This window comes from Melanerpes formicivorus, unplaced genomic scaffold (assembly GCF_026170545.1).
Source record: "Melanerpes formicivorus ecotype bairdi unplaced genomic scaffold, bMelFor1.0.p_v2 SCAF_277, whole genome shotgun sequence".
In the NCBI taxonomy this organism is placed as follows: Eukaryota; Metazoa; Chordata; class Aves; order Piciformes; family Picidae; genus Melanerpes; species Melanerpes formicivorus.
Window position 1 is genome coordinate 1 of NW_027142629.1, and position 26197 is coordinate 26197.

The window sequence follows — 26197 nt, forward strand, 5'->3', positions numbered from 1 at the left end:
GTGTCGGCACTGGGGGGCGCTGTCTGGGGGCTGGGGGGCGCTGTCCTGCTCCGTGTCGGCGCTGGGGGGCGCTGTTCGGGGGCTGGGGGGCGCTGTCCTGCTCCCTGTCGGCACTGGGGGGCGCTGTCCGGGGGCTGGGGGGCACTGTCCTGCTCCGTGTCGGCACTGGGGGGGCGCTTGTCTGGGCGCTGGGGGGCGCTGTCCTGCTCCGTGTCGGCGCTGGGGGGCGCTGTCCTGCTCCGTGTTGGCGCTGGGGGGCGCTGTCCGGGAGCTATGAGGCGCTGTCCTGCTCCGTGTCGGCGCTGGGGGGCGCTGTCCTGCTCCGTGTTGGCGCTAGGGGACGCTGTCCGGGAGCTATGGGGCGCTGTCCTGCTCCGTGTCGGCGCTGGGGGGCGCTGTCCGGGAGCTATGGGGCACTGTTCTGTTCCCTGTCGGCGCTGGGGGGCGCTGTCCTTCTCCGTGTCGGCGCTAGGGGGCGCTGTCCGGGGGCTGGGGGCGCTGTCCTGCTCCGTGTCGCCGCTGGGGGGCGATGTCCGGGAGCTATGAGGCGCTGTCCTTCTCCCTGTCGGCGCCGGGGGCGCTGTCCGGGGGCTAGGGGGCGCTGTCCTGCTCCGTGTCGGCGCCAGGGGGCGCTGTCCGTGCTCGCTGACGCTGCCGCCCCCCCGCAGGGCCGTGGCGCTGGCCGCCGGGGGGCGCCGCTGGACATGACGCTGTCCATGACGGGCCGGGAGCGCGCCGAGTACCTGCGCTGGAAGCAGGAGCGGGAGCAGATCGACCGCGAGCGCCTGGCGCGGCACCGCCAGCCCGGGGGGCGCTGGAGGCGCGAGTGGGACGCCCACAAGGGGGACCCCGGGTGAGTCGGGGGGGGGTCTGCCTCGGCCCCCTCCTCCTCCTCCTGGGGTGGGGTGAGGGAGGGCTCCCCCCGGGGGGGTCCTGGCTGGGCTGGAGCCGTGGGTGAGGATCCCCCAGGGCTGGGTCCTGCCCTTGGCTCGCAGCAGCCCCAGGGAGGCTCCGGGCTGGAAGGTGCTCAGCAGAGGAGGACTTGGGGGGGGAGGGGGTGGCTGGAGAGGAGCCAGCGGTGCCCCTGGGGGGGGCAAGGGGGTCCCCAGTGGTGCCCCAGGGGCCAAGGAGGTCTCTAGCGGTGGCCAAGGAGGTCTCCAGCGGTGCCCCAGGGGCCAAGGAGGTCTCCAGCAGTGCCCCAGGGGCCAAGGAGGTCTCCAGCAGTGCCCCAGGAGGTCTCCAGTGGTGCCCCAGGGGCCAAGGAGACCTCCAGCGGTGCCCAAGGAGGCCTCCAGCAGTGCCCCAGGGGCCAAGGAGGTCTCTAGCGGTGGCCAAGGAGGTCTCCAGCGGTGCCCCAGGGGCCAAGGAGGGTCTCTAGAGGTGCCCAAGGAGGTCCCCAGCAGTGCCCAAGGAGGTCTCCAGCGGTGCCCAAGGAGGTCTCCAGCAGTGCCCCAGGGGCCAAGGAGGTCTCCAGCGGTGCCCAAGGAGGTCTCCAGTGGTGGCCAAGGAGGCCATCAGCAGCCTGGGCTGGAGCAGCCCTGGTGTGGGCAGCAGGAGCAGGGTCAGGGTTGTCCCCCAGCCCCCCCCCCCCCCGGGCTGGGCACTGGGGGAGGCCACAGCTGGAGTGCTGGGGGCGGTTTTGGGGCCCTCCCCCCAAGAGGGACGTTGAGAGGCTGGGGCAGGGGCAGAGAAGGGGCAAGGGAGGGTCCCTGGAGCCGGGGGGTGGGCAGGAGGGGAGGAGATGGCTTCAGGCTGCCCCGGGTGGGGTTCAGGTTGGCCATGAGGAGAACCTTCTGCTCTGGGAGGGTTTGTCCAGGCCTGGCCCAGGCTGCTGGTGGAGCTCCCATCCCTGGGGGGGGGGTCAGAGCCCTGGGGGGTGTGGTGGTGCTGAGGCGTGGTGCTGAGCCCTGGCACCAGGCAGGGCAGGGTTGGACTGGGAGCTCCTGGTGCCCCTCCCCCCGGGGGTGCTTCTGGGGGGGGGGAGCTGTCACCCCAATGCCTTCTCCCTTAGGTGCAAGGAGGGCTCCCCGGGGGCAGTGCCCGAGGTGGGCAGTGGGGAGGAGGAGCAGCAGCCCCGGGGGGCCCCCAAGCCCCCAACCTTCGGGGAGTTCCTCACCCCCCAGCGCCTCCAGCGCCGGCGCAAGGCCCGGGGGCACAGCCAGGCCCCAGGCACCAAGGCCTACAGGTCAGTGGGGGGCACAGGGGGGTGGGCATAGGGTGGGAGGGTGGGCTCCCCATGGGGGGGCCTCCCTGGAGCCTTCTGGAACCTTCTGTTCCCTGGGCTTGGACAGGAGCACACTGCAGTGGGGGAGGAATGGCTGGAGGCTGAGCCCAGAGGGTGGTGGTGAATGGTGCCAGAGCCAGCTGGCAGCCAGGCACCAGGGGTGTGCCCCAGGGAGCAGTGCTGGGCCCTGTGCTCTTCAGCATCTTCATTGATGATCTGGAGGAGGGAATGGAGTCAGTCAGCAGTGAATGTGCAGCTGACACCAAGCTGGGGGCAGGAGTTGAGCTGCTGGGGGCAGAGAAGCTCTGCAGAGGGACCTGGCCAGGCTGGGCAGAGGCCAAGGCAGGAGATTGAACACATCCAAGTGCCAGGGGCTGCACATTGGCCACAGCAACCCCAGGCAGAGCTACAGGCTGGGGGCAGAGTGGCTGAGAGCAGCCAGGCAGAGAGGGACCTGGGGGTGCTGGTGGATGGCAGGCTGAACATGAGCCTGCAGTGTGCCCAGGCAGCCAAGAGGGCCAAGGGCATCCTGGGCTGCATTAGGAACAGTGTGGCCAGCAGGAGCAGGGAGCTCATCCTGCCCTGTGCTCAGCACTGGTTAGGCCACACCTTGAGTCCTGTGTCCAGTTCTGGGCCCCTCAGGTTAAGGAGGACATGGAGAGGCTTGAAGGTGTCCAGAGAAGAGCAACAAAGTTGGTGAGAGGCTTGGAGCACAGCCCTGTGAGGAGAGACTGAGGGAGCTGGGGTTGCTCAGCCTGGAGAAGAGGAGGCTCAGGGGAGACCTTCTTGCTCTCTACAACTACCTGAAGGGAGGTTGTGGCCAGGTGGGGGTTGGTCTCTTCTCCCAGGCAGCCAGCACCAGAACAAGAGGCCACAGTCTCAGGCTGTGCCAGGGGAGGTTCAGGCTGGATGCTAGGAGGAAGTTCTACCCAGAGAGAGTTGTTGGCCCTTGGGATGTGCTGCCTGGGGAGGTGGTGGAGTCCCCACCCCTGGAGGTGTTCAGGAGGAGGCTTGCTGGGGGGCTGGGTGCCATGGGTTAGCTGTTTGGGTGGGGTTGGGTTGGTTGATGGGTTGGATGTGATGAGCTTGAAGGCCTCTTCCCACCTGGTTTGGTTTGTTCTGTTGTTTACTCTTCTGCCCCCAGCATGCATGACGACCGGTGGGAGGAGGAGCAGCAGCAGCCACCAGCGGCCACCCACGGCCAGGAGGTGACCCCTGGGGGGAAGGGGACTGGGGGGGGGCACCTTCTATGGGGGGGAGGGGTTTGGCTGCATCTACCCCCCCTAACCCTCCCCCTGCAGGTGGAGGAAGCCCCCAGCCAGCCCCTCCTGGAGCCTCCCCATTCCCTGAGCCCCGAAGAGGATGAGGATCAGTGGGAGGATGTCAGTGAGGAGGAGGAAGAGGAGGAGGAGGAGGAGGAGGAGGAGGAGGAGAAGGCTGAAGGCAGCCCAGAGCCTTGCAGCGAGGACGAAGCCCCCCGCAGTGCGTCCCCCACAGGCCAGCGGCCCCCCCGTGTGCCCCTCCCAGCCCCGGGGCTGGGGGCTGGCAGCCCCCCGAGCCCCTTCTCCCCCTGGGTGGGCACCGCCCGGTCTGGGACTGGGCCGAGGAGGTGGAGCTGGGCTGCCCCCCCCCGGGCCCCCCTGTCCCCACAGCTCCCGGAGAGACTCCAGGTAAAACGGGGGGAGGGGCTCTGCCTGGACTGGGGCTGGGGGAGGTGTGGCCGGGGGGGGGCACACCCGCTCTGGGCTGAACCCCCTGGGGGGCGACACTGAGCCGCAGCAGGCGAAGGGAAGGAGCTGAACCACCGAACCTTGGGGGGGGGGGATGGGGGGGGTCACCCCCAAACCTTGGGGGGTGGTGGGGGGGAGGGGCTTTAGCTCCATCTCTTTGTCTCCTCCAGGATTGAGCCCCGTGGAGCCCCTCCAGGGGCTGCAGACCCCCCCCGAGCCCTCCCAGGGGGCGGCCAGGAGGCTGGAGGGGGAGCAGGAAGCTGTGGAGATACAGGAGGAGGCCACGGGGAGCCCGGCAGAGGACAGCAGGACACGAGGTGGCCAAGGGGGGGCGCTGCGGGGGGGGGGACGTCCCACAGCCCTGTGGTCCAAAAGGGCTTCAGACCCCAACTCCTCCTTCTCTTCACCCCCACCCCAGAAGCTGGGAGCCCTCCTGGGCAGCAGGAGGTGGACCCCCCGCCCGGGGCAGTGGAGATCAGAGACTTCCAGAGGGTTCGTTTCAGTAAGAGTCCTCCAGCTGCTGCTCCTCCAGCTGCTGCTCCTCCAGCTGCTGCTCCTCCAGCTGCTGGTCCTCCAGCTGCTGGTCCTCCAGCTGCTGCTCCTCCAGCTGCTGCTGCTCCTCCAGCTGCTCCTCCAGCTGCTGCTGCTGCTCCTCCAGCTGCTGCTGCTGCTCCTCCGGCTGCCCACTGACCCCACACCGCTCTGCCTGACAGGCCTGGCACCAGCCCTGGCACAGCTCTGCAGCTGCTGCACTTTGCCCCTTGGGGTCTTCTCCTGGGCTTCAGCCTCTGCTGGGGGGCTGGGGGCAGCACTGTTGGCTCGGGGGGGCACTAACCTGGGGCTGGGGGGCAGTATGCCAGCAGCGTCGTGGAGGGTGGGGGCACTGCTGTCTGTCTGTCTGTCTGTTCCGTCCTCCTCTGCATCTTCTGTCCTGCATTAAACTCTTCCCAAGCAGCCCCAAGTCTCTCCTGGGTGGGGGGGGGGGAGGCCTGGCAGCGTTGTCAGCCCTTGGGGGCGCTCCATGGGGGGTGGGATCAGCCCTGTGCCCACCCCGGGGGGCGCTCGGGGGTGCTGCTCACCCAACCTGGGGTTGCCTTCTCCTCCTGCAGGCCGCCCCAGCACCCAGATGTCCTCCATCACCCGGGGGGGCGCTGCCCCCATGAGCCCCCCACGACCTTCCAGAGCCTGGGAGCTGGCAGGAGATGACACTGGGGGGCAGGGGGGGGGACACACACACACCCACCCCCCAAAGGTCCAACCCTTGCTGGGAGAGGTTCCCAAGTCCCTTCTGCACCCAGGGGTGGGGGGCACGGGGGGGGCCCAGCCCCTCGGTGCTGGGATGCTGAGGCAGTGCTGAAGGATTTGGAGTTCCTCAAGCAGCTCTTGGCAGCTGCTTGGGAGGTTTCCTGCTCCTGGGGGGAGGGGGGGGGCAACATTTTGGGGCCCCCTTTGTTTCCTGCCTTGGAGTTGGGGGTGGGGTGGGGCTGGACTTGAGACCTCCCTGTCTTGAGCTGCCTCTGTGAAATAAACCTGCAGGAGATTTCCACCTGTGGTCCTTGCTTGGGGGGGAGACTTCTTCTCTTCAGGCCAGGGGGGTGTTTTTTTGGGGGGGTGGGCTCGGGGGGTTGGGCATCCCTGCCCCCTCTTGAGGGGTTCCTTGGTTTTAGGGGGGCTCTGGGGAAGGTTTTGAGGCCTTCCAGTGAAGCTCTGGGGACTCTCTTGAAGGTTGTGGGGGTCCCAGTGCCATCCTCAAGCCACAGCAAGCCCAACCCTCCCATCCCCCCCATCCCCCCAAGCCCTGTTTTGGGGCTGCCCCCTCCTTGCCAGGCCACTGCTGCCTTCTCCTCCTGGGCTGTGCCGTGGAGGGGTCTCCCTTGGCCACCTCCTGTCCCCACCCAAGCTGCTTCTCCTTTTCTCTTTGGCCCCCTGATGATGTCTTCTGCCTGCCCCCTCCCATTCTTCCCCCCTCCTGCTGCTTCCTGTTCCCTGCTGTATAAAACCTCGGAGCCACCACCCAGCACCAGGACCTCGGCCAAGGGCACCCCGGAGCCAGGTGAGCAGCTGCTGGGGTGTGGGGGCAGGGGGGGGGCCCAAAAGCTTCTCCTCTCTTCAGCACCCTGCCAGGGTTGGGTGGTCTCCATCCTTTGCTCCTGGGGTGGGGTTGGCCCTGCTTAAGGAGACTGAGGAGGTTGGGGGGTGGCTCCTCTGGAGGTGATGGTTGGGGGGGAGCACCACCTCCCCTCCTTGTCCCTTCTTCCCATGGAGGAACCCTTGGGAGGACCTCAAAGGACCCCAAGCTTTCCCCAGGGGTTCCTCTGCCACCCACGGGAGGAGCCCCCAAGCTTTCCCCATGGGTTCTGCCTCCCCCTTTCAGTCTTCTCCTCCTCTACCTTTTGGTGCTGGAGGTGCTTTGGACACCAGGAGGTCTCTCCTGGGGCTTGAGAACAAACCCAAACCATCTCCCCTCAGGAGACCTCTGGAGGAGCTGCAGCCTCTGGGGTGTTTCCTGGGCGGTGGGGAAGTGGGGAAATGTCCACTTCCTTGGTGAGGGGGCAGGGAGGGCAGCAGGGCCTTGGGGTTACACCACAGGTTCTTGAGGAACACCTCCCCGGGCACCACCTCCGTGAGCGTCCGGCAGGGGAGGTGCAGCAGGTGGTGATGGGCACCAGGAGGAGGCAGCAAGGGGGTGGAAGAGGTGGCCCAGGAGAGTTGGGAAGGGCTGCAGGGTCAGGCTGGGTGGGGCTGTGAGGAACCTCAGCTGGCAGCAGCTCTCCTGGCCCAGGGCAGGAGGTTGGAACCGGATGGCCTCGGAAGGTCCTTTCCACCCCAAGTGCTGTGCTCGGGCTTGGAGCGAGCCGAGGTTGTCCGGGGGGGCTGGGCTGGGCGACCTTGGAAGGTCCCTTCCTGCCCCAACCCTTCTTGGGAGAGGGGCTGGGAGCCACCTCAATGTGGGGGGGGGAGAGGGAAGGCCTCTTGGCCACCCCAGAGCCGTCCCCGGCGCTCCAACCGGGTCCGCTTCCCAGGTTGCCAGCGGGCGGAGGATGGACCCCGCGGTGCCCACCTCCAGCTACAACTCCACGGGCTGGCAGGACTACACCCCCTTCGACCTGGAGGAGCTGGACGGCTACGAGGTGCCCCACAGCCACCGCGCCGTCCTGGCCCTCTACGCCCTCATCTTCCTGCTGGGCGTCCTGGGCAACGGCGCCGTGGTCTGGGTGACGGCGCTGGAGCTGCGGCGCACGGTCAACGGCGTCTGGTTCCTCAACCTGGCGCTGGCCGACCTCCTCTGCTGCCTGGCCCTGCCCTTCCTGGCCCTGCCCTTGACCCGCGACCACCACTGGCCCCTGGGCGGCTTCGCCTGCAAGCTGCTGCCCTCCCTCACCGTCCTCAACATGTTCGCCAGCGTCCTGCTGCTGACGGCCATCAGCGCCGACCGCTGCGCCCTGGTGACGCTGCCGGTGTGGTGCCAGAACCACCGCAGCCTGGGGCTGGCCAGGGCCACCTGCGCCGCCGCCTGGGGCCTGGCCGCCCTGCTCACCCTGCCCTCCTTCATCTTCCGCGCCGCCCGCGCCGACCCCTTCTCCCAGAAGGTGGTCTGCGCCCTGGCCTACGAGGCCGTGGGCCCCCACCAGCGGCTGACCGAGCTGGCCACGGCCGGCGCCCGCTTCCTCTGCGGCTTCCTGCTGCCCTTCGCCGCCATCTCCGCCTGCTACGGGCTGCTGCTCGCCCGCGTCCGCAGCAGGGGCCTGGCCCGCTCCCAGCGCGCCACCAGGCTGGTCCTGGTGGTCATCCTCAGCTTCTTCGTCTGCTGGCTGCCCTACCACGTGGTGGGCCTGGTGCTGGCCTCCGCCTCCAGCCGCAGCGCCCTCTTCAAGCGCGCCCAGGCGGCCGACCCCGTGGTGGCCGGCGTGGCCTACATCAACAGCTGCCTCAACCCCATCATCTACGTCATCATGGGCCAGGACTTCAGGGACAAGTTCCAGCGCTCCTGGAGGGCCGTGCTCAGGGGGGTGCTGAGCGACGACCCCGCCAGCACCGCGGGGGACAGCAGGATGAAGACCAAGTCCACGGTGGAGGAGCAGAGCAGCAGCACCGTGGTGTGAGGCAGGGCTGCCGGCGGCCACCGCCTGCCCCTCCGCTCCTGGAGGGCCTGGGGAGGCAAAGATGCTTCCATTCCCCCCCCCACTCCCCCCCCCCAGCTGCCCCATGTGGGTGCAGAGGGGGAAGGCTGGGTGCCCACCTCAGCTTGGACATCTCCTGCCCTCCACCAGCAGCAGGAGGACCTCGGCCTTGTGCTCCCTCCTCTCCTTCTCCAGCCATGGACTCTGTTTCTCCTGTCTCAGCGCTGTCCTTGCCCCCTCCCCAGCCTCACATTACCCCTCCGGGGCCTATAGGGCTGGGGGTGAACCTCACCTCATCGCCCCAAAACCCCAGGAGCTTGTGTGGCCCTTTGCCCCCTCGCCAATAAAGTCCCCACCAAAGTCCCCTCAAGCCTTGAGCAAGACCTTGGGCCTTTGGTTCTCCTTTTTGGGTGGCTGTTGGGCAACATTTTCCCTGCCTCAGCAGGCTCTGAGCTCACTGATGATGCAATGAGTGATGCCACCTCCTGTCCCCTTCCTCAGCTCCAGAAGGTCCTCACCCCAGGCTGGGGGGGTGGGGGGGGAGGGAGTTCTGCCCCCCAAGGTCTTGCTTCACCTCCTGAGGCAGGGAGCTGCTGCTGCTGCTGGTGGCCAAGGCTGAGTCTGCCTTGCACCTGCCTGGGGGACAGGGCAGGGCTGGGGACGGTTGGCAGCGCTTGGGGGTGGTGGAATTGGTGGAAGCAGCTCTGGGATGGATGAGGACAGCTGGGGACAGCAGGGAGGGTTGAGGAGGGGGGGGGGGGACACACACACAAAAGCCGCACAGGGAGGATGTCTGGGGGGCAGCAGGCCACAGCAGACAGGGCTGGGGAAGCTGCGGCACAGCAGGACGGATGGGGACAGAGGGGCAGCAGGGGACGGGGGGGGAGGGGTGGGGTGGGGTGGGGTGTGGGACCCAGCAAGTCAGAGCTCTGCCTGTGGGGTGGTTCCCGGGCTAGCCCCGCCCCTTTCCCGCCCCTTCCCACCCCTTTCTCCGCCCCTTTCTCCGCCCCCTCACCTCGGTCAGGCCTCTCCGCACGGCGGCCGTCGCTCCTTTGGCGCCCCCCGGTGGTCGTACCCGGAACGTCCCGGCCGGGGCCCGCTCCGCTGCTGGCGGCAGCGAGAGAGAGGTCGGAGCCAGGGCTCGGGCCGGGGCCTGCTCGGAGACCGCGGGAGCGGGGCCGGGAACGGGTAAAGAACCGCGGGCTGGGGGGGGGTGGGAACCGGGGCCGGCGGGGGAGGAACGGAACCGGGGCCGGGGGGGGAGGAACGGAACCGGGGCCGGGGGGGGATGGAACCGGGGGAGGGGAACCGGGGCCGGGGGGGGAAGGAACCGGGGCCGTGGGGAGGATGGAACCGGGGCCGGCAGGGGGGATGGAACCGAGGCCGGGGGGGATGGAACCGGGAGGGGGGAACCGGGGAAGGGGAACCGGGGCCGAGGGGGATGGAGCCGGCTCTGGGGACCGGAACTGCGCGGGGGTGCCTGAGAGCCAGGACCGGCGTGCGTGGGGCCCCATGCGGTCGGGGCAGAGCTGCTTGGGGGGGGGGGATCCCGGTGGGTTGTACCGGGAGGTGTGGGGGGTCCCGGAGGTCTGGACACCCCCTCCAACCTCCGACCCCTCCTGGCGCAGCTGCCCGGCTCCATCCCCATCACGGCGATGCCACCGGAGAAGGGGAGCAGACCCCGGCGGCACAGCCGGGAGCGGGGTCGGAAGCGGTCGCGGTCCCGGTCCCGATCCTGTTCACGATCCCGGTCCCGATCCCGATCGCGGTGCCGATCGCGGTCCCGTTCGCGATCCCGGTCCCGGTCCCGGTCCCGTTCGCGATCCCGTTCCCGATCCCCTTCCGAGTGGGACTGGAGCTGCCCCAGCACACGGCGCCGGCTGGAGGAACTTCACTTCCCGCCGCCCGACGCCGGCTCCGGCTCCGGCTCCGGCTCCGACCACGTCCAGGAGTTTTGGGCTTTCTTCGACCGCCTCCGGCGCTTCCAGAGCCGCAACCCTCCGCGACCCCCGAGCGGCGACCGAGCAGAGCCCTCCCAGGCCCTGCCCAACGCCCCCCAGCTCGACCTCCCCGGCCGCTACGACCCCCGGTACCGCATCAACCTGGCGCTGCCGGGGGGCCGGCGGGCGGCGGGCGGCGTCCCGCGGCGGCGGCTGGCGGAGTTCCGCGCCGCCCTGCTGCACTTCCAGGACTTCCAGCAGAAGCAGAGCTTCGCCCGGCTGGCCAAGATCCAGCGGGAGCGGGCGGCGCTGCCCATCGCGCGGTACCGGCGGCGGCTGCTGGAGGCCGTGGCGCGGCACCAGGTGCTGGTGGTGGCGGGGGACACCGGCTGCGGCAAGTCCACCCAGGTGCCGCAGTTCCTGCTGGCCGCCGGCTACGAGCGCCTGGCCTGCACCCAGCCGCGCCGCATCGCCTGCGTCTCGCTGGCCAAGAGGGTGGCCTACGAGAGCCTCGACCAGTACGGCAGCCAGGTGGGCACCGGGAGGGAGCCGCGGGCGGCGGGGGGAGAGGGGCGGCGGGGGGAGCTGGGGGGAGGAAAGGGTTAGGGGGAGCTGGGAGGGGTTGGATGCTGTTATGGGGGGGAGGAAAGGGGTTAGGGGGAGCTGGGAGGAGGAAAAGGGTTAGGGGGAGCTGGGAGGGGTTGGATGCTGTTATGGGGGGGAGGAAAGGGGTTAGGGGGAGTTGGGAGGAGGAAAAGGGTTAGGGGGAGCTGGGAGGAAGAAAGGGTTAGGGGGAGCTGGGTGGGGTTGGATGCTGTTATGGGGGGGAGGAAAGGGGTTAGGGGGAGCTGGAAAGGGTTGGATGCTGTTATGGGGGGAGAAAAGGGGCTAGGGGGAGCTGGGAGGAGGAAAAGGGTTAGGGGGAGCTGGGAGGAGGAAAAGGGTTAGGGGGAGCTGGGAGGGGTTGGATGCTGTTATGGGGGGAGAAAAGGGGCTAGGGGGAGCTGGGAGGAGGAAAAGGGTTAGGGGGAGCTGAGAGGGGTTGGATGCTGTTATTGGGGGGCAGGGAGGGGTTATGGGGGGGCTGGGAACTGTGTCTGTTACTGGGGGGCAGGGAGGGGTTGGGGGGGCTGGGAGCTGTGTCTGTGTGTTCCTGGGGGGCTGGGAGCTGTGTCTGTGTTCCTGGGGGGCAGGGAGGGGTTAGGGGGGGCTGGGAGCTGTGTCTGTGTGTTCCTGGGGGGCTGGGAGCTGTGTCTGTGTTCCTGGGGGGCTGGGAGGGGTTGGGGGGGGCTGGGAGCTGTTCATGAGGGAAGGAGGAGGGGGGAAGGAGGAGGAGGGAAGGAGGAGGGGGGAAGGAGGAGGGGGGAAGGAGGAGGAGGGAAGGAGGAGGAGGGAAGGAGGAGGAGGGAAGGAGGAGGAGGGAAGGAGGGGGGAAGGAGGAGGAGGGAAGGAGGAGGGAAGGAGGGGGGAAGGAGGAGGAGGGAAGGAGGAGGAGGGAAGGAGGAGGGAAGGAGGAGGAGGGAAGGAGGAGGGAAGGAGGAGGAGGGAAGGAGGAGGAGGGAAGGAGGGGGGAAGGAGGAGGAGGGAAGGAGGAGGAGGGAAGGAGGAGGAGGGAAGGAGGAGGGAAGGAGGGGGGAAGGAGGAGGAGGGAAGGAGGAGGGAAGGAGGAGGGAAGGAGGAGGAGGGAAGGAGGAGGAGGGAAGGAGGAGGGAAGGAGGAGGAGGGAAGGAGGAGGAGGGAAGGAGGGGGGGAAGTGGGAGGGGGGAAGGAGGAGGGAAGGAGGAGGGAAGGAGGAGGAGGGAAGGAGGAGGGAAGGAGGAGGGAAGAAGGAGGAGGGAAGGAGGAGGAGGGAAGGAGGAGGGAGATTGACTTCATTCGACTTTGCTCTTGTTCACTCCTGGCTTCGTGCAGCTCTGATCTCCTTTGCCCTCCTCCTTCCCCTCCCCTCCCGCCCTGCTCCCCCCCCCCCCAGGTGGGCTTCCAGATTCGCTTCGAGCGGCGCCGCAGCGCCGCCACGCGGCTGCTGTTCCTCACGGAGGGGCTGCTGCTGCGGCAGGCGCAGCGGGACCCCAGCCTGGGCTGCTACCAGGTGCTGCTGGTGGACGAGGTGCACGAGAGGCATCTCCACGGCGACTTCCTGCTGGGCCTGCTGCGGCGCCTGCTGCCCTCCCGCCCCAGCCTGCGCCTGCTGCTCATGTCGGCCACCATCAACGTCCCTCTCTTCTCCCAGTACTTCGGGGGGGCTCCGGTGCTGCAGGTGCCGGGGAGGCTCTTCCCCATCTCGGTGAGGGCCAAGGGGGGGGGGAGGGGCGGTGCTTCTGGGGCTCACAGTATCACTTAGGTTGGAAAGGACCTCGAGGATCATCGAGTCCAACCTATCAACACAGACCCCATGGCCAGACCATGGCACCAAGTGCCACATCCAATCTCCCCTTGAGCGCCTCCAGGGATGGGGACTCCACCTCCTCCCTGGGCAGCACATCCCAATGCCGAATGACTCGCTCGGTGAAGAACTTCCTCCTCACCTCGAGTCTAAACCTCCCCTGGCGCAGCTTGAGACTTGTTCTGGTGCTGGTTGCCTGGGAGAAGAGGCCAACCCCTTCCTGGCTACAACCACCTTTCAGGTAGTTGTAGAGGGCAATGAGGTCTCTCCTGAGCCTCCTCTTCTCCAGGCTAAACAATCCCAGCTCCCTCAGCCTCTCCTCACAGGGCTGTGCTCAAGGCCCCTCCCCAGCCTTGTTGCCCTTCTCTGGACACCTTCAAGTGTTCCGATGTCCTTCTTAAACTGAGTGGCCCAGAACTGGACACAGGACTCAAGGTGCGGCCTAACCAAAGCAGAGTACAGGGCACAATGACTTCCCTGCTCCTGCTGGCCACACTATTCCTAATGCAGGCCAGGATGCTATTGGCCCTCCTGGCCACCTGGGCACACTGTTGGCTCATATTCAGGCGGCTGTCGATCAGCAGCCCCAGGTCCCTCTCTGTTTGGCAGCTCTCAGCCACTCTGACCCCAGCCTATAGCTCTGCATGGGATTGCCGTAGCCAAAGTGCAGCACTCGGCACTTGGACTTGTTGAATGCCATCCCATTGGCCTCTGCCCATCTGTCCAGTCAGTCGAGGTCCCTCTGCAGAGCCCTTCTGCCCTCTAACTGTCTAACATCTGCCCCTAACTTGGTGTCATCTGCAAACTTGCTGATGACTGACTCAATCCCCTCATCCAGATCATTGATGAATATGTTGAAGAGCACAGGGCCCAGCACTGATCCCTGGGGGACGCCACTAGTGCCTGGCTGCCAGCTGGATGTGGCACCATTCACCACAACTCTCTGGGCTCGGCCCTCCAGCCAGTTCCTAACCCCGCACAGAGTGTTGTGGTCCAATCCATGGGCTGACAGCTTGGCCAGGAGTTTGCTGTGGGGGATGGTGTCAAAGGCCTTGCTGAAGTCCAGGCAGACCACATCCACAGCCTGCCCCACAGCCACCAGACGGGTCACCTGATCATAGAAGGAGATCAGGTTGGAGAGGCAGGATCTGCCCTTCCTAAATCCATGCTGGCTGGACCTGAGCCCTTGGCCATCCTTCAGGTGCGCAGTGATTGCCGCCAGGATAATCTGCTCCATCACTTTCCCTGGCACTGAGCTCAGGCTGCCAGGCCTGGCGATTTCAGGTTCCTCCATCCGACCCTTCTTGTGCATGGGGGCTCTGCTGCTGGCCCTGCTTCGAGGCTCAGGAGGTTGCTCTCCAGCAAGTGGAGGGCGGTTGCCAGAGCCTGCCGGCCTTCGAGGGGGCGGCTCCCGGCTCGGCGGCTTCGGGTGGCTGATGGAGGAGGGAGCTGGAGGCCCTTCCAAGATCTCTTCTTCCAAGAGCCCTTTTCCAAGGTGCCTCCTCCTTGAGGTCCCTCCCCTGGTGGGAGGCTTCTCTTTGCAGCCCCAACCTTCTGCCCCTTGCAGGTCATCTACCAGCCCATCCCCAAGGAAGAGGCTCCCAGCGCCGGCGGGAAGCCGGGGCGGGCTGAGCGCCTGGACCCCCTGCCCTACCTGCGGGTGCTGCAGGCCATCGACCACCGGTACCCCCCCGAGGAGCGTGGGGACCTCCTGGTGTTCCTCAGCGGCGTGGCCGAGATCGGCGCCGTGCTGGAGGCCGCCCAGGCCTACGCCGCCCGCACCCAGCGCTGGGTGGTGCTGCCCTTGCACAGCACCCTCTCGGTGACCCAGCAGGACAAGGTGGCTGCCCCCCACCCCCCCTGTGTCCGAGGCTCTGCTCTGCTGAGGAGCTGCCTGTGGTGATGGCCCCAGGAGCCCCTTCCTCTCTCCTCAGGTGTTTGACCTGCCCCCTCCTGGCGTCCGCAAGTGCATCCTGGCCACCAACATCGCCGAGACCTCGGTGACCATCGACGGCGTCCGCTTCGTGCTGGACTCTGGTGAGGAGCCTCCTGCTGCTGCTGCTGCTGGCCTGGTGCTGCACCTTCAGCTTCCCTTGGGTGGTTTTTCTCCTTCCGCTCCCTCCTGCCCCACCTTGAGCTTCTCCTCCCAAGCTGCCTCGCCTCAGTCTCCTCCCCCTTCCTTCTCACCCCACCCCGCCTCGATCTCACTCCCTCCCATCCCGCCTCGATCTCCTCCCTTCCTCCCACCCCACCTCGATCTCCTTCCTTCCTCCCACCCCACCTCGATCTCACTCACTTCTTCCCACCCCACCTCGATCTCCTTCCTTCCTCCCACCCCACCTCGATCTCACTCACTTCTTCCCACCCCACCTCAATCTCCTCCCTTCCTCCCACCCCACCTCCATCTCACTCCCTTCCTCCCACCCCACCTCCATCTCACTCCCTTCCTCCCACCCCACCTCGATCTCACTTCCTCCCCACCTCACCTCCATCTCCTCCCTTCCTCCCACCCCACCTCCATCTCCTCCCTTCCTTCCACCCCACCTCGATCTCACTCCCTTCCTCCCACCCCGCCTCGATCTCCTCCCTTCCTCCCACCCCGCCTCGATATCCTCCCTTCCTCCCACCCCACCTCGATCTCACTCCCTCCCCACCCCACCTGGACCTTCTGCCCCTGCAGGGAAGGTGAAGGAGATGAGCTATGACCCTCAGGGCAAGCTGCAGCGGCTGCAGGAGTTCTGGATCAGCCGGGCCAGCGCCGAGCAGCGCCGGGGCCGCGCCGGCAGGACCGGACCCGGGGTCTGCTACCGGCTCTACGCCGAGTCAGACTACGATGCCTTCAGCCCCTACCCTGTGCCTGAGATCCAGAGGGTGGCCCTGGACGCCCTGGTGCTCCAGGTGATTTGGAGGAGCCGTCTGCTGGCGGTGGAGGAGGTCTGGGGGCGCCTCAGGCGGCCAACAGCTGCGGCTCACTGCGGTGGATCTCGGGGGTGCCTCTGGAGCTCCCTCCAGGCCCTCCCTCTTGTCTCAGCTGCTTCTCCCTTTGCTGTCCTCTCAGATGAAGAGCATGGGGCTGGGTGACCCCAGGTCCTTCCCCTTCCTGGAGCCTCCTCCCTCATCCAGCCTGGAGGTGGCTGTGAGGTACCTGAAGGACCAGGGAGCCCTGGATGAGGCCGAGGAGCTGACTCCCATTGGCAACCTCCTGGCCCAGCTGCCGGTGGACGTGGTGGTCGGTGAGTAGCTGGGCAAGGCCTGGTGGCAGCCCAAGTGGTTACTCCAGGAGTTGAGGTGGATCTTCCTTACCTTCACCACCCACACAGGGAAGATGCTGGTCCTGGGTGCCCTCTTTGACCTGGCTGAGCCCACCCTGACCGTGGCAGCCACGCTGAGCGTCCAGTCGCCCTTCCTGCGCCCTGCCCACCCCAACCCCGAGTGTGCCACGGCCAGGAGGCACCTGGAGAGCCAGCACGGGGAGCCTCTGACGCTGCTCAACATCTTCAATGAGTGGGTCCAGGTGGGGTTCCTGTCCTGAGCTGGGGAAGAGAGACATGGGGTGGGATGAGTTTGGGTCCACGTTGGGGGGTGCTGGAAGCTGATTCTGGGGGTGAGGAGGACTTGACTCTAGCAAGCCCTGGGACACTGTTCCCATAGTGTCCTCCTCAAAAGCTTAAGGGGGTGTTGGATGAGTGGGCAGTGAGGTCAGGAACTGGCTGAAGAACACAGCTCAAGGAGTTGTGATCGACAGGGCAGGGTCTAGTTGGAGCTTGTGGTGTTCCCCAAGAGGTCATGGCTGGGTCCAGCCTCGTCCTACAACCTCATCAGTAGACCTGAATGAGTTCCTCAGCAGGCTCCACCTGAGCATGAGGAGAAGAATCTTGAGGTTGAGACTGAAGGTTGCAGAGCCCTGGAGCAGGCTGCCCAGAGAGGCTGTGGGAGCCTCCTCCTCTGGAGAGCTTCCAAGCCCAGCGTGGGCACTGGGCTCCTGGGCAAGCTGCTGTGGGGGGCGGGCTGGATGTTCCCTAGGGGTTCCTGGAGGAGTGGGAAGGAGAACTTGCCCCAGCTGGAGGTTGAGCAGGTCCCCTCCTGGCGCAGGTGAAGTCCCAGCGGAGCGGCAACTCGCGGAGGTGGTGCCGGCGCCGCGGGCTGGAGGAGCATCGGCTCTACGAGGCCACCAACCTCCGGCGCCAGTTCCAGGTGGGGACAGGACGTGGACACACCCTAGGGTGTGGTGTGGGGAGGGTTGAGGTCCACCCCCACCTCCCCCATCTCCTGAGGTCCATCCTCACACCCCAAAAGGAGATGGGGGAGGGGAGGGTGGGGCATATGGGGGTGGACCAAACCACCTCTGCCATCCATCTCCAGGAGCTTCTCCAGGACCACCACCTGCTAGAGGAAGGCTCCAAGCGGCTGAGGGACAGCCACAGCCGGCAGAGCCGGCACCGGGAGCGCCGCGAGCTGCAGCGGCTCTGGCGCCGCCACGCCGAGGAGCAGGGCAGGAGGCCCAAGGTGCTGCGGCTGCAGGATGGTGACGGCGATGCCTCCTCTGGGGAGGAGCAGGAGAAGGAGCAGGAGGAGGGTGGCTCCCAGGGGAAGGGGAAGCGTGGTGTGGACATCCAGGTGAGCAGCATGGCTGTGCCCTCTTCTGGAAGCAGCCTCTGGCCAGCCGTGCCCTGGCTGTGCCCTTGCCTATGCCTTGGCCTTGGCTGTGCCCTTGCCTTTGCCTTTGCCCTTGCCATGCCCTGGCTATGCCCTTGCTGTGCCCTGGCTATGCCCTTGCCATGCCCTTGTTGCACCCTTCTTGTGCCCTGGCTGTGCCCTTGCCTATGCCTTGGCCTTGGCTGTGCCATTGCCTGTACCTTTGCCTTTTCCATGCCGTGGCCGTGCCCTTGCTGTGCCCTTGCCATGCCTTTGTCTGTGCCCTGGCCATGCCCTTGCTGTGCCCTTGCCCCGCCCTGGCTGTGCCCTTGCTGTGCCCTTGTTGTGCCCTTGCCTGTGCCTTTGCCGTGCCCTTGCCTTTGCCTTTGCCTTTGCCATGCCCTGGCTATGCCCTTGCTGTGCCCTTGTTGTGCCCTGGCTGTGCCCTGGCTGTGCCCTTGCTGTGCCCTTGTTTCACCCTTGCCATGCCCTTGCCTGTGCCTTTGCCTTTTCCATGCCCGGGCCGTGCCCTGGCCGTGCTCTGGCTGTGCCCTGGCCATGCTCTTGCCTATGCCTTGGCCTTGGCTGTGCCCCTGCCTGTGCCTTTGCCTTTTCCATGCCTGGGCCATGCCCTTGCCATGCCCTTGTTGTGCCCTGGCCATGCCCTTGCCGTGCCCTTGTTGTGCCCTGGCTGTGCCCTTGTTGTGCCCTGGCTGTGCCCTGGCTGTGCCCTTGTTGTGCCCTGGCTGTGCCCTGGCTGTGCCCTGGCTGTGCCCTTGCTGTGCCCTTGTTGTGCCCTTGCCGTGCCCTGGCTGTGCCCTTGCTGTGCTCTTGTTGCACCCTTGCCCATGCCCTTGCCCATGCCCTTGCCTGTGTCTTGGCCATGCCCTTGTGCCCTTGCCGTGCCCTTGTTATGCCCTGGCCGTGCCCTGGCCGTGCTCTGTATCTCCCCCTCACTGTCCCCAGGACCTCAAGTTCCAGCTGCGTCACGACGTGGAGGAGCTGCAGGCCGCCTCCAGCTCCAGCCTCTCCCCGGCCCAGCTGGCCCTGCTCAAGCTGCTGCTGTGCCGGGGGCTGTACCCGCAGCTGGCGGTGCCCGACCAGCTGAACAGCGGCCGCAAGGACTCCGACCAGGTTCTTGCCCCCTCCTGAGCTTGGCCCTGTGCCCTGGGGGTGTTGTCCTCAGCAGCCCCCGCCCCCAACGCCGGGCTCGCTCTGGCTGCAGATCTTCCACACCAGGACCAAGCCAGGGGTCGTTCTTCATCCCACCTCGGTCTTTGCCGCCAACCCGGAACTGCTCCACGCCAAGGAGGGACCTGAGCATGCTGGGAACAAAGGTGAGGCACCCCCCCAAGGCCTGCAGGAGCTGGGTCTGCTTCTCCCTGGGTAGAAGTTCCTCCAGCCTTGGAGGGGTTTGGTAGGTCCCTGTCTGGGACACTTCTGTCCCCTGCAGACCTCACAGAGGGGCTGAGCTGCCACCACCAGCTCCTGGCCTTCGTCTCGCTGCTAGAGACCACCAAGCCCTACTTGGTGAACTGTATCCGGGTCCCAGCCCTCCAGGTGAGCTCTTCACTCCCCTCCTCATCCTCTCCACGCCCTCCAGGAGTCTTCATCACCCCAAAATGGTTGTGTTTGCCTCCTCCAGGTCCTCCTGCTCTTCCCCCGCTCGCTGGACACCAGCGCGGACTGCAGCCGGCTGGTGGCAGATGGTTGGCTGGAGCTGACCATCCCTGACGCTGACTCTGCCCTTCGCCTGCTCTCCACTGCCCTGCAGCTCCGCTGCACTTGGGAGCAGCTCCTCCAGCAGCTCCTGGAAGGCCAAGGGGAGGACTTGGGCCATCAGCCAAGCTCCCGGGACGTCTCCGCGCTCACCCGGGGGCTGCTGGAGTTCCTGCAGGTGAAGGTGAGGTGGCCACAGCCGGGGTTTGAAGGCACCGTTGGGTGATGGTGGCGCCACCTCTGCCTTGAAGCCTGAGGGGAGGAGGTTGAGTGGATCTGTGGAGCCTCCTCAATGTCCCCACGTCCTCCTCTGGCAGGTGCCGCACCGCCTGCGCCAGCTGACCGCGCTGGAGAAGCAGAACCTCTACGTCGGTCCCCAGACGGTGGCTGCTGCTCCTCATCTCCCAGGGCTCTTCCAGGGCATGGAGATGAAGCCTGACGAGGTGAAAGGAGGCCATAAGGTCACTGACTTCCTCACCTACAACTGCTTGGCTGTGAGTGTCTCTCTCTCCCCCACCCTTCCTGCTGCTCCTGTCACCCCCCCTAGGGTAGTCCCAATGTCCTCCTTGTACCCTGCAGGTGGACTTGGACCTCTACAGCGACTGCCTGAGGACCTTCTGGACCTGTCCCCACTGTGGTCTCCACATGCCCTTCACCCCCCTGGAGCGTGTCTGCCATGAGAGCTCCTGCCAGCCCCCCAAGGGTGAGTGTCCCCTCCTGAGAAAAAATGTGGAGCACACCCCAGAGCCCTCCTGGATTTCCATGGGGGGAGCCCAGGTGGCATCTGGGACCAAGGAGGAAGGAGCAACCCCTCGAGATCTCACCGAGGTGGCACAGCCTTAGGGAAGGGGGGGGGGGGAGGGTCTTTGATGGCTTTGTTCTCCTTCTGTGTCTGATTTTTTTTCCCCATCTTTTCCCACAGCCCCTCCAGAGGAAGCAGCTGAAAGCTCTTCCCCAGCCAGCTCTTCCCCAGCCAGCTCTCTGCACAGGTCCTACCACTGTGACATCTGCCAGCAGCACTTCAGCTTCACCCCCACCCAGATCCTCCGGCACAAGAAGCAGCACCGGTGACATGGTGCCACCAGGATCCTCCTCCAAGCATTGGAGGACCAAGGGACCCCAGAAAGTTGAGGTTGTGTCCCCCCCCCTCTATGTTGCTACCTCTGTTAGTTTTGGGTCAATCCAGCTGGATCCCAAAAGGAATGTGGTGGTTTGAGGGTTCTGGTGGCTCCTGCAGCTCATCACTGAAGGTCAAGCAGGGGTTGTGGAGCCTCAGGGATGTCTCTGAGGCATCTTCAGGGTCTTGAGGACATTTGAAGGGAGCTCAGGGACATCCCTGGGGGCTCAGGGATGTTTGGAGGGATCTTGAGGACAACTCTGGGGCCTTGAGGATGTCTCCAGAGTCTTTGGGACGTTTGTGGTGGTCTTGGGGCTGTTCGTTGGGGAATCTTAGGGGTGTTTGTGAGTACCTTGGGGATGCCTCTGGAGTCTTCAGGGCATCTCCAGAATCTCAGGGATGTTTTGTCAGGGTGCCTGGACACATCTCCAGGGCCTGGGGGACATCTCCTGCCTGATGCTGCACAGCCAGTGTGGGGCACTCCTGCCCTGGACACATCCTGGCCTCTTCTCCTCTTGCTTCCTGGATCCCATGGGAAGAGCATCAGGGCAGGGACCTTCAGGACACCACAAATCTCACAAAGCCCCCAGCTGACCCAGAGTGACCCCCTGATTGTCCTGAGCTATGGATCCATGAATCCTTTCAGAGGTGCTCAAAGACAGGACAAGGGCCAAGGGGCACAGACTAGAACTCAGAAGGTTCCATGAGCAGGAACTTGTTGGCTTTGAAGGTGCTGGAGCCCTGGAGCAGGCTGCCCAGAGAAGTTGTGGAGTCTCCTTCTCTGGAGACTTTCCAGACCTACTTCCTGAGCAAGCTGCTGTGGCTGCCCTGCTGGAGCAGGGGCTTGGACTGGGAGATCTCCAGAGGTCCCTCTGCACCCCACCTGTGCTGCTGGGACACGGTGGCAGTGGGGACAGCAGCCAGAGCTGCCCAGGAGAACAAGGGGGGGTGTGAGGAGAGGACATCTCATTGGCCCACTTGGAAGAAGCTCAGCTGGGAGGATGAGCTGCTGAAGGACAAAATTAATTGCTGGGAGATCAAAGAGAGAGGAGCTGGGGCCGGGAGGCGCCTGGCGCATCCCAATGAGTTTGGGGTTAGCGCTGCCGGCCCTGGAGAGCGCCAGAGCCCAGCGCAGCCGACAAACACTGAGCCCTCCTCCACCTCTGCCTGTCCCAGGGGATGCTGCAGCCTTGCTGCGGTGGGAAGGTGGAGAGGAGGCTCTGCAGCTGCCAAACATCACCTCAGAGCATCCCAGCTGGCCACCAGGTGACCAAGGTAGCGCTTCACTTCTCACCTCCCCTGCCGGGGGCTTGGGTTTATTCTGCTCTCTGGAAGATTTCATCCTGCTCAGTAGCTTGGGGGGAAAGCTTTTGACAAAGCTGAAGAACAGGAGAAAAAATATCCAGATCCAGGCAGCAGAATCCATCCCCAGCTCCCCATCAAATCTCTGGACATTCCTCCCAAGCCTGCTTGAGCCAAACTCAGATGTGGCCAGAGCCTGGGGGGGGTGTGGGGGGTGTGTGGGAGAGAGAGAGCGCAGCAGATGCTGACCTTGGCTTTCTGAGTTACTTGTATCTTGATGGCCAGAGGTCACCAACTGGAGCAGATGTTGGCACCAGGGGCGTTCCAGAGGGCTGCTTTTGATGAGGAAGGTTTGGCCAACAGGTCCAGGGAGGGGATGCTGCCCCCTCTGCTCTGCTGAGAGCCCCACTGCAGTGCTGGGAGCCAGAGGAGGCCAGAAAGGTGATGTGAGGCCAGGCTGAGAGAGTTTGGGTTCTTCAGCCTGGAGAAGCTCCTCCTTTGTCTTGCTCTGCTTTGCTCTAGGGGTGTTTAATGGGGAGGGGAAGGTGCAGGCTGCTCCTGCTGCTCTGACCCATTGCTTTTTGTTCTCACTGAAAAGGGGTGGGAAACCAGCAATAAGAGAGAAAGTGGCTCAGAAATAGGCTGGAGGGGGCCAAGCCCCCAGCCCAGCCCTCGTTCAGCACCAGGCAGCAGAAGCTGAGCTCCCTTTTTTCTTGTTCCATTTCTAGCACCACATCCAGGCACCCACGAGCGCTGCCGCTGCGGCAGATGTGGCTCCGGTGATGATCTGCAAGTGGAGGGGAAAAGTAGGTCAGGGAAGCTCCATCCCCAGCTGCACCTCCTGGGATGGTGGAGATGGAGAAGCTTTGTTTAGCATCCCCATTTTTTTTTATGCCTCCCAAAACATTCCAGCTTGCTGCTGCTCGGTACAGAGTGAGTCAGAGGCTGATGTTGCTCAGAGCAGCCCAGGAGAAAACCTCAACTTTCCAGTGGTGATAAACCAGAGAAGCCCCCAAATTTCCACTGGGGATCAGCTGGAGGAGAAGCTGGGGATAAACTGGTCCAAGTGCCCCAAAGCAGCGATGAGGGGATGAGATCTCCAGTACCCCAGAGCCCAAGTGGGGCTTGCCCTGGCGCTGTGCTGCTGCTGTGTTGATTTCAGTGCAGGATGCAGCAGACAATAAATAACTGAAACCCGAAGAACTTTGAGCCAGGCTCCTTCTGGGCCAACTGTTCCGTGGTGTGAAGTCACAAATCTCACTTTCTGGCATGGAGGAGTTGCCATCTGCCACTTGGCTGTGGAGGGTCCTTGACTGAGTGCAGGCAGGGCAGGAGGCTGCCTGCTCGTGAGGGCTGTGCCAGCGAGGCAGGAGGCACCACTCCAGACTGGGGCAGCTCCAGGACACTTTCAGGAGCCTGGCCTTGCTCTGGTGTGGGATGGGCTTGGCACAGGCTGCTCTGCTTGAGCTAGGAGGAAAAAAATGCCAGCTTGGGCTTGCTGTATCTCCCAGTTCACCCTGAGGTGCCAATTAAAGGATGAGAACCGCTGTAGATAAGCAGCAAAATGGAGTGGTCAAGCACAGAGAAGGACCCTCAGGTCTTTTAGGAGGCCAGTAATTCTTTCTCCTCATCACCAACCATGCCCCACCACAGTGAGAGCTCTGACAAGCAGCAACAGACAGATGGCTGGGGAGAAGTTCAGGATGGGGTAGAGAAAGATAATAGCAATAAAGATTCTCCTGGCTGCAGCTCGACGGAGACAAGCTGCTGGGCTCGCCGTGCGGCGTGAAGAAGTCCTCCTTGGTTTGCCTCCTGTTTATCGCAGAGCTCAGCATCTGCCACAGCCAAACCCAGACAGCTTTCTTCTCCTTTTGCTCAAAGACAAGCAGACAATTCCTGCTTTGCACTAAAAATAACCCAACCCCAGCCCCACACAGTCAAACTTTCTGTCACTCAAGTCCCTTCAACGAGCCCAGCACCAGAAGCCAAAGCAGCAGAAGCCTTCTCCATCAGTCCCATGCAGAAGTGGCCTTGGAGGACTTGGTTGTGTTTGCTATGAGCACAACCCTAGAGAAGGTCAAGCTGGGGGGGGATGTGCTGAGGGACCTGGTTTAGGTCCAGTGAGAGAATGGTTGGACTGAGTGATCTTAAAGGGCTTTTCCAACCCTAGGGAGTGGCTTGAGTTGGAAGGGACCTTCGAGAGCCTTTATCTCCAACCGCCCAGACGTGGGCAGGGACACCTCCCACCAGATCAAGTTACTCAGAACCTCATCCAGCCTGGCCTTAAACACTTCCAGTGTGTCCCAACTTCTAAAGCAGCTCCAGGCACCAAGCAGAGCCCCACAAGCTCCCTGCTGTCAGTTACACCTGCAGGGAGAAGAGGTGGTGATGGACTTCTTGTCAGCCTTGCCACCAACCCTGTGGCTTTGGCCAAAATGCTTGAAGCAGGAAGACCAAACCCCACCCCTGGCACCATTCCAGGTCAGGTTGTTTGGGGTTCTGAGCATCCTGCTCTAGTTGAAGGTGCTCCTGCTGACTGTGGATGACCTCGAAAAGTCCCTTCCAAGCCAAGCCATGACTTTGTGGAGTCCCTCCACAGAGCTCTTTATGCTTCTTGTTTTCTCTTTCTCCTTGCTTCTGGTCACCTCATCTGCATCTGTTCAGCAGCTGAGCCCCACTGCCCTGCAACAAACCACTTCAGACAGCTTTCCTCCCTGGCTCCTGCCTCCACAAACAGGGAAAAATCCTTTCCTTGCCAAGGAAAATTGTCCCTGGAGCTTGTCTGAGGCTGGCAGGGAGCAGATGACTCATGTGACGAGAGGAGGCAGCAAGTGTTGGAGCAGAGGAAGCTCAGGGCCACGGCTGCTCCACGTGGTGAGCACATCCCTGCCTTGCCTTTGCAGAAAAAAAGGACTTTTCCAGCCTGAAAGCAACCCCCTGTGATGGGTGACCTCCCAGAAAGCTTCTCCATGACAGGAATCCTTTGGTGGAACCTCTGGAGCTCCAGAAGCTGCCATGCTAGCAGAGCCCCATCTGCTCCTGGACACCTTCCTTCCACCTGGGTATTTTCTGAGGAGATCTTTTAATCTTCTTGCACTTTTTAGATCTCTTGGGGGGGGGGGGGGGGGGAAAAGCAACCAACAAAAACACCCTACCCCAAACCCATCCTGAGTGGACATGATCACAGAATCATTTCAGGTGGAAAAGATCCTGAAGAGCACCAGCTCAGCACCACCGTGGCCATTAAACCATGCCCTGAAGTGCCCTGTCCACATGATACCTCCCTGGGCAGCCTGGTCCAGGGCAGGACATGCATTTGGAGCTGGGGGGTGGGGAGGTGGAGGTGATGGGAAGGGATGAAGGACTTGAAGGATATTTCAATTAACAAAGATCTACAGCCCAGCACTGCTGGACTCCTTTCTTCTGCCTCTTTCTCCTGGCAGGTGACTTGACAAGGAGATGCAATTTGTTCCTTCTCTTGAATAAACCATGGCCCTCCAGCTGGGAGAAAGAAATGATAGAAGGTGGTGGTGACTGGTTAGGATTGAAAGGAGGATTTGAGACCTTAAATCCTGCTGGAGAGGGGCCTCTCATCTCTTGGCACAGCATGGCTGTGACATCCTTCCCACCAGCAGACCTGAAGATGAAATAACAAACAAGACAAAAGGACAGCAAAGCCTCCTTTGTGCTGACATCTCCTCACCATGCTGCCACAGCTCCAGAAGAGCTACAAACCCCCAGCACAGATCTACTCTTCCCCCCCCACACACACACCTGTGGTGTTCTTTCCTTCCTGGGACTGCAAGAGGAGAAAAAATAAAAGCAGCAGAGAATGGTGGGGTGGGAAGGGACCTTTGGAGATCATCCAGTCCAATCCCCCTACTAAAGCAGGGTCCCAGCAGCTTGCCCAGGATCACAGTGGCCAGGTGGCTTTGGAATCTCTCCAGAGAAGCAGACTCCACAACCTCTCTGGGCAGCCTGCTCCAGGGCTCCAGCACCCTCAGAACTGGTGCCAGTGCTGAGCCCCGGGGGAACACCACTTGTGGCTGGCCACCAGCTGCAGTCACTGCCTACCACTGTCTGGGCCAGCGTTTCACCCAGTGAAGCATCCACACATCCAAACCAAATCAGTCCAAAGCAGGGGAGCTACTTCTGGAAGTTGCCCAAGATCCTCCAGAAGGGAGAGCTTGGGGTCAGGAAACGCAGAGCTGGATCCAAGGAGATAGCAGCAGCAGCAGAGGACCTTTCTGCCTGCCAGCTGCCACCACAAGCAGGATCTCCTCCAGGACACAGAATAACTTCAAAAAGAGAGACAAGAACTTTTTCCAAAGCTGAGTCCCCACTTCCCAGTGGGGTGCAGGCAGCTGGAAGAGTCCCACCCCCCCACTCCATAACCCAAGTGACATCTGGAGCAGTGGGAGGCAGGAGACGACAACTTGTGCTTGGGTGACTGCAGCAGAGTGCTGCTGAGCAGCCTTTCCCTGCCACAGGGGCTTCAGACACCCCTCCCCCTAGCTCCTGGCACGTCTGAAGGATGCTCTCAAGTCACCCCACTTGGCCATACATTGCAGGGCCAAGGGAGGTCAAGACAGAGCAAGGAGGGCATCTGCCTTTGGCAGCCAGCATCTGTCTGGGCTGCTTCTGCAGCTGGGTGAAGCCTGGGGAAGTTAGAGAGGAACCCCCAAAACCCAGAAGGCTGCTCCAGGAAAGTGAGTGGGTGCAACAGGAAGGAGGTTTGGGATGCTCACATTACCCCTCCAGAAAGTTCAGGTTTTACAGAAACAACACAAACCAGCACAAAAAAAAAGGAGGAAGAAAAAGAGGGAGCTTGGGGTTTTTCTGTCTATTGACAGGAGCTCTGCACAGGTTTGGCCACTTCCATTTCTTTCGGCTCTGCTGTCAAGCAGGATTAAGATGCAGGCTGCCAGTCCAGGCTCCTCCCAGCCTAGACCAGGACCATCAGAGGCTTTGTAAGACCCAACCCAGGGAAATCAAGATTCTGCTCACACAGCCCCACGCTGTGCCT

General features: G+C 63.8%; 3 protein-coding genes across 10 annotated transcripts; all 3 read left to right on the forward strand.

Annotated features, from left to right (window-relative positions):
• Positions 1-618: 618 nt before the first annotated feature.
• On the forward strand, positions 619-5209 carry CCDC9 (coiled-coil domain containing 9). The gene is made up of 8 exons (XM_068170041.1): positions 619-853; positions 2012-2185; positions 2852-2920; positions 3369-3432; positions 3526-3706; positions 4125-4271; positions 4373-4446; positions 5064-5209. Exons 1-8 carry the CDS (start codon positions 705-707, stop codon positions 5115-5117), a joined length of 912 nt encoding a protein of 303 aa, XP_068026142.1. The 5' UTR covers positions 619-704; the 3' UTR covers positions 5118-5209.
• A 372-nt stretch (positions 5210-5581) lies between these two features.
• Positions 5582-8456, forward strand: LOC137458772 (C5a anaphylatoxin chemotactic receptor 1-like). The gene is made up of 2 exons (XM_068170040.1): positions 5582-6007; positions 6978-8456. The coding sequence occupies exon 2, from the start codon at positions 6996-6998 to the stop codon at positions 8055-8057; it is 1062 nt and encodes a 353-aa protein (XP_068026141.1). The 5' UTR covers positions 5582-6007; positions 6978-6995; the 3' UTR covers positions 8058-8456.
• Positions 8457-9115: 659 nt separating this feature from the next.
• DHX34 (DExH-box helicase 34) lies at positions 9116-25568 on the forward strand. Of its 8 annotated transcripts, none has more exons than XR_010991951.1 (18): positions 9116-9263; positions 9704-10546; positions 11988-12299; positions 13966-14238; positions 14333-14435; positions 15079-15296; positions 15457-15631; positions 15719-15912; positions 16491-16592; positions 16761-17015; positions 18000-18167; positions 18259-18370; positions 18487-18593; positions 18679-18936; positions 19070-19246; positions 19332-19455; positions 19675-24233; positions 24615-25568. XR_010991951.1 is itself a non-coding variant. In XM_068170038.1 (17 exons), exons 2-17 carry the CDS (start codon positions 9731-9733, stop codon positions 19821-19823), a joined length of 3543 nt encoding a protein of 1180 aa, XP_068026139.1. In that variant the 5' UTR covers positions 9116-9263; positions 9704-9730; the 3' UTR covers positions 19824-25568. The 8 variants fall into 8 exon arrangements, 1 of the variants encoding a protein (XP_068026139.1); XR_010991955.1 differs by having other exon boundaries at positions 19675-21977; positions 22084-25568; XR_010991954.1 differs by having other exon boundaries at positions 19675-21612; positions 21900-25568.
• Positions 25569-26197: the final 629 nt, after the last annotated feature.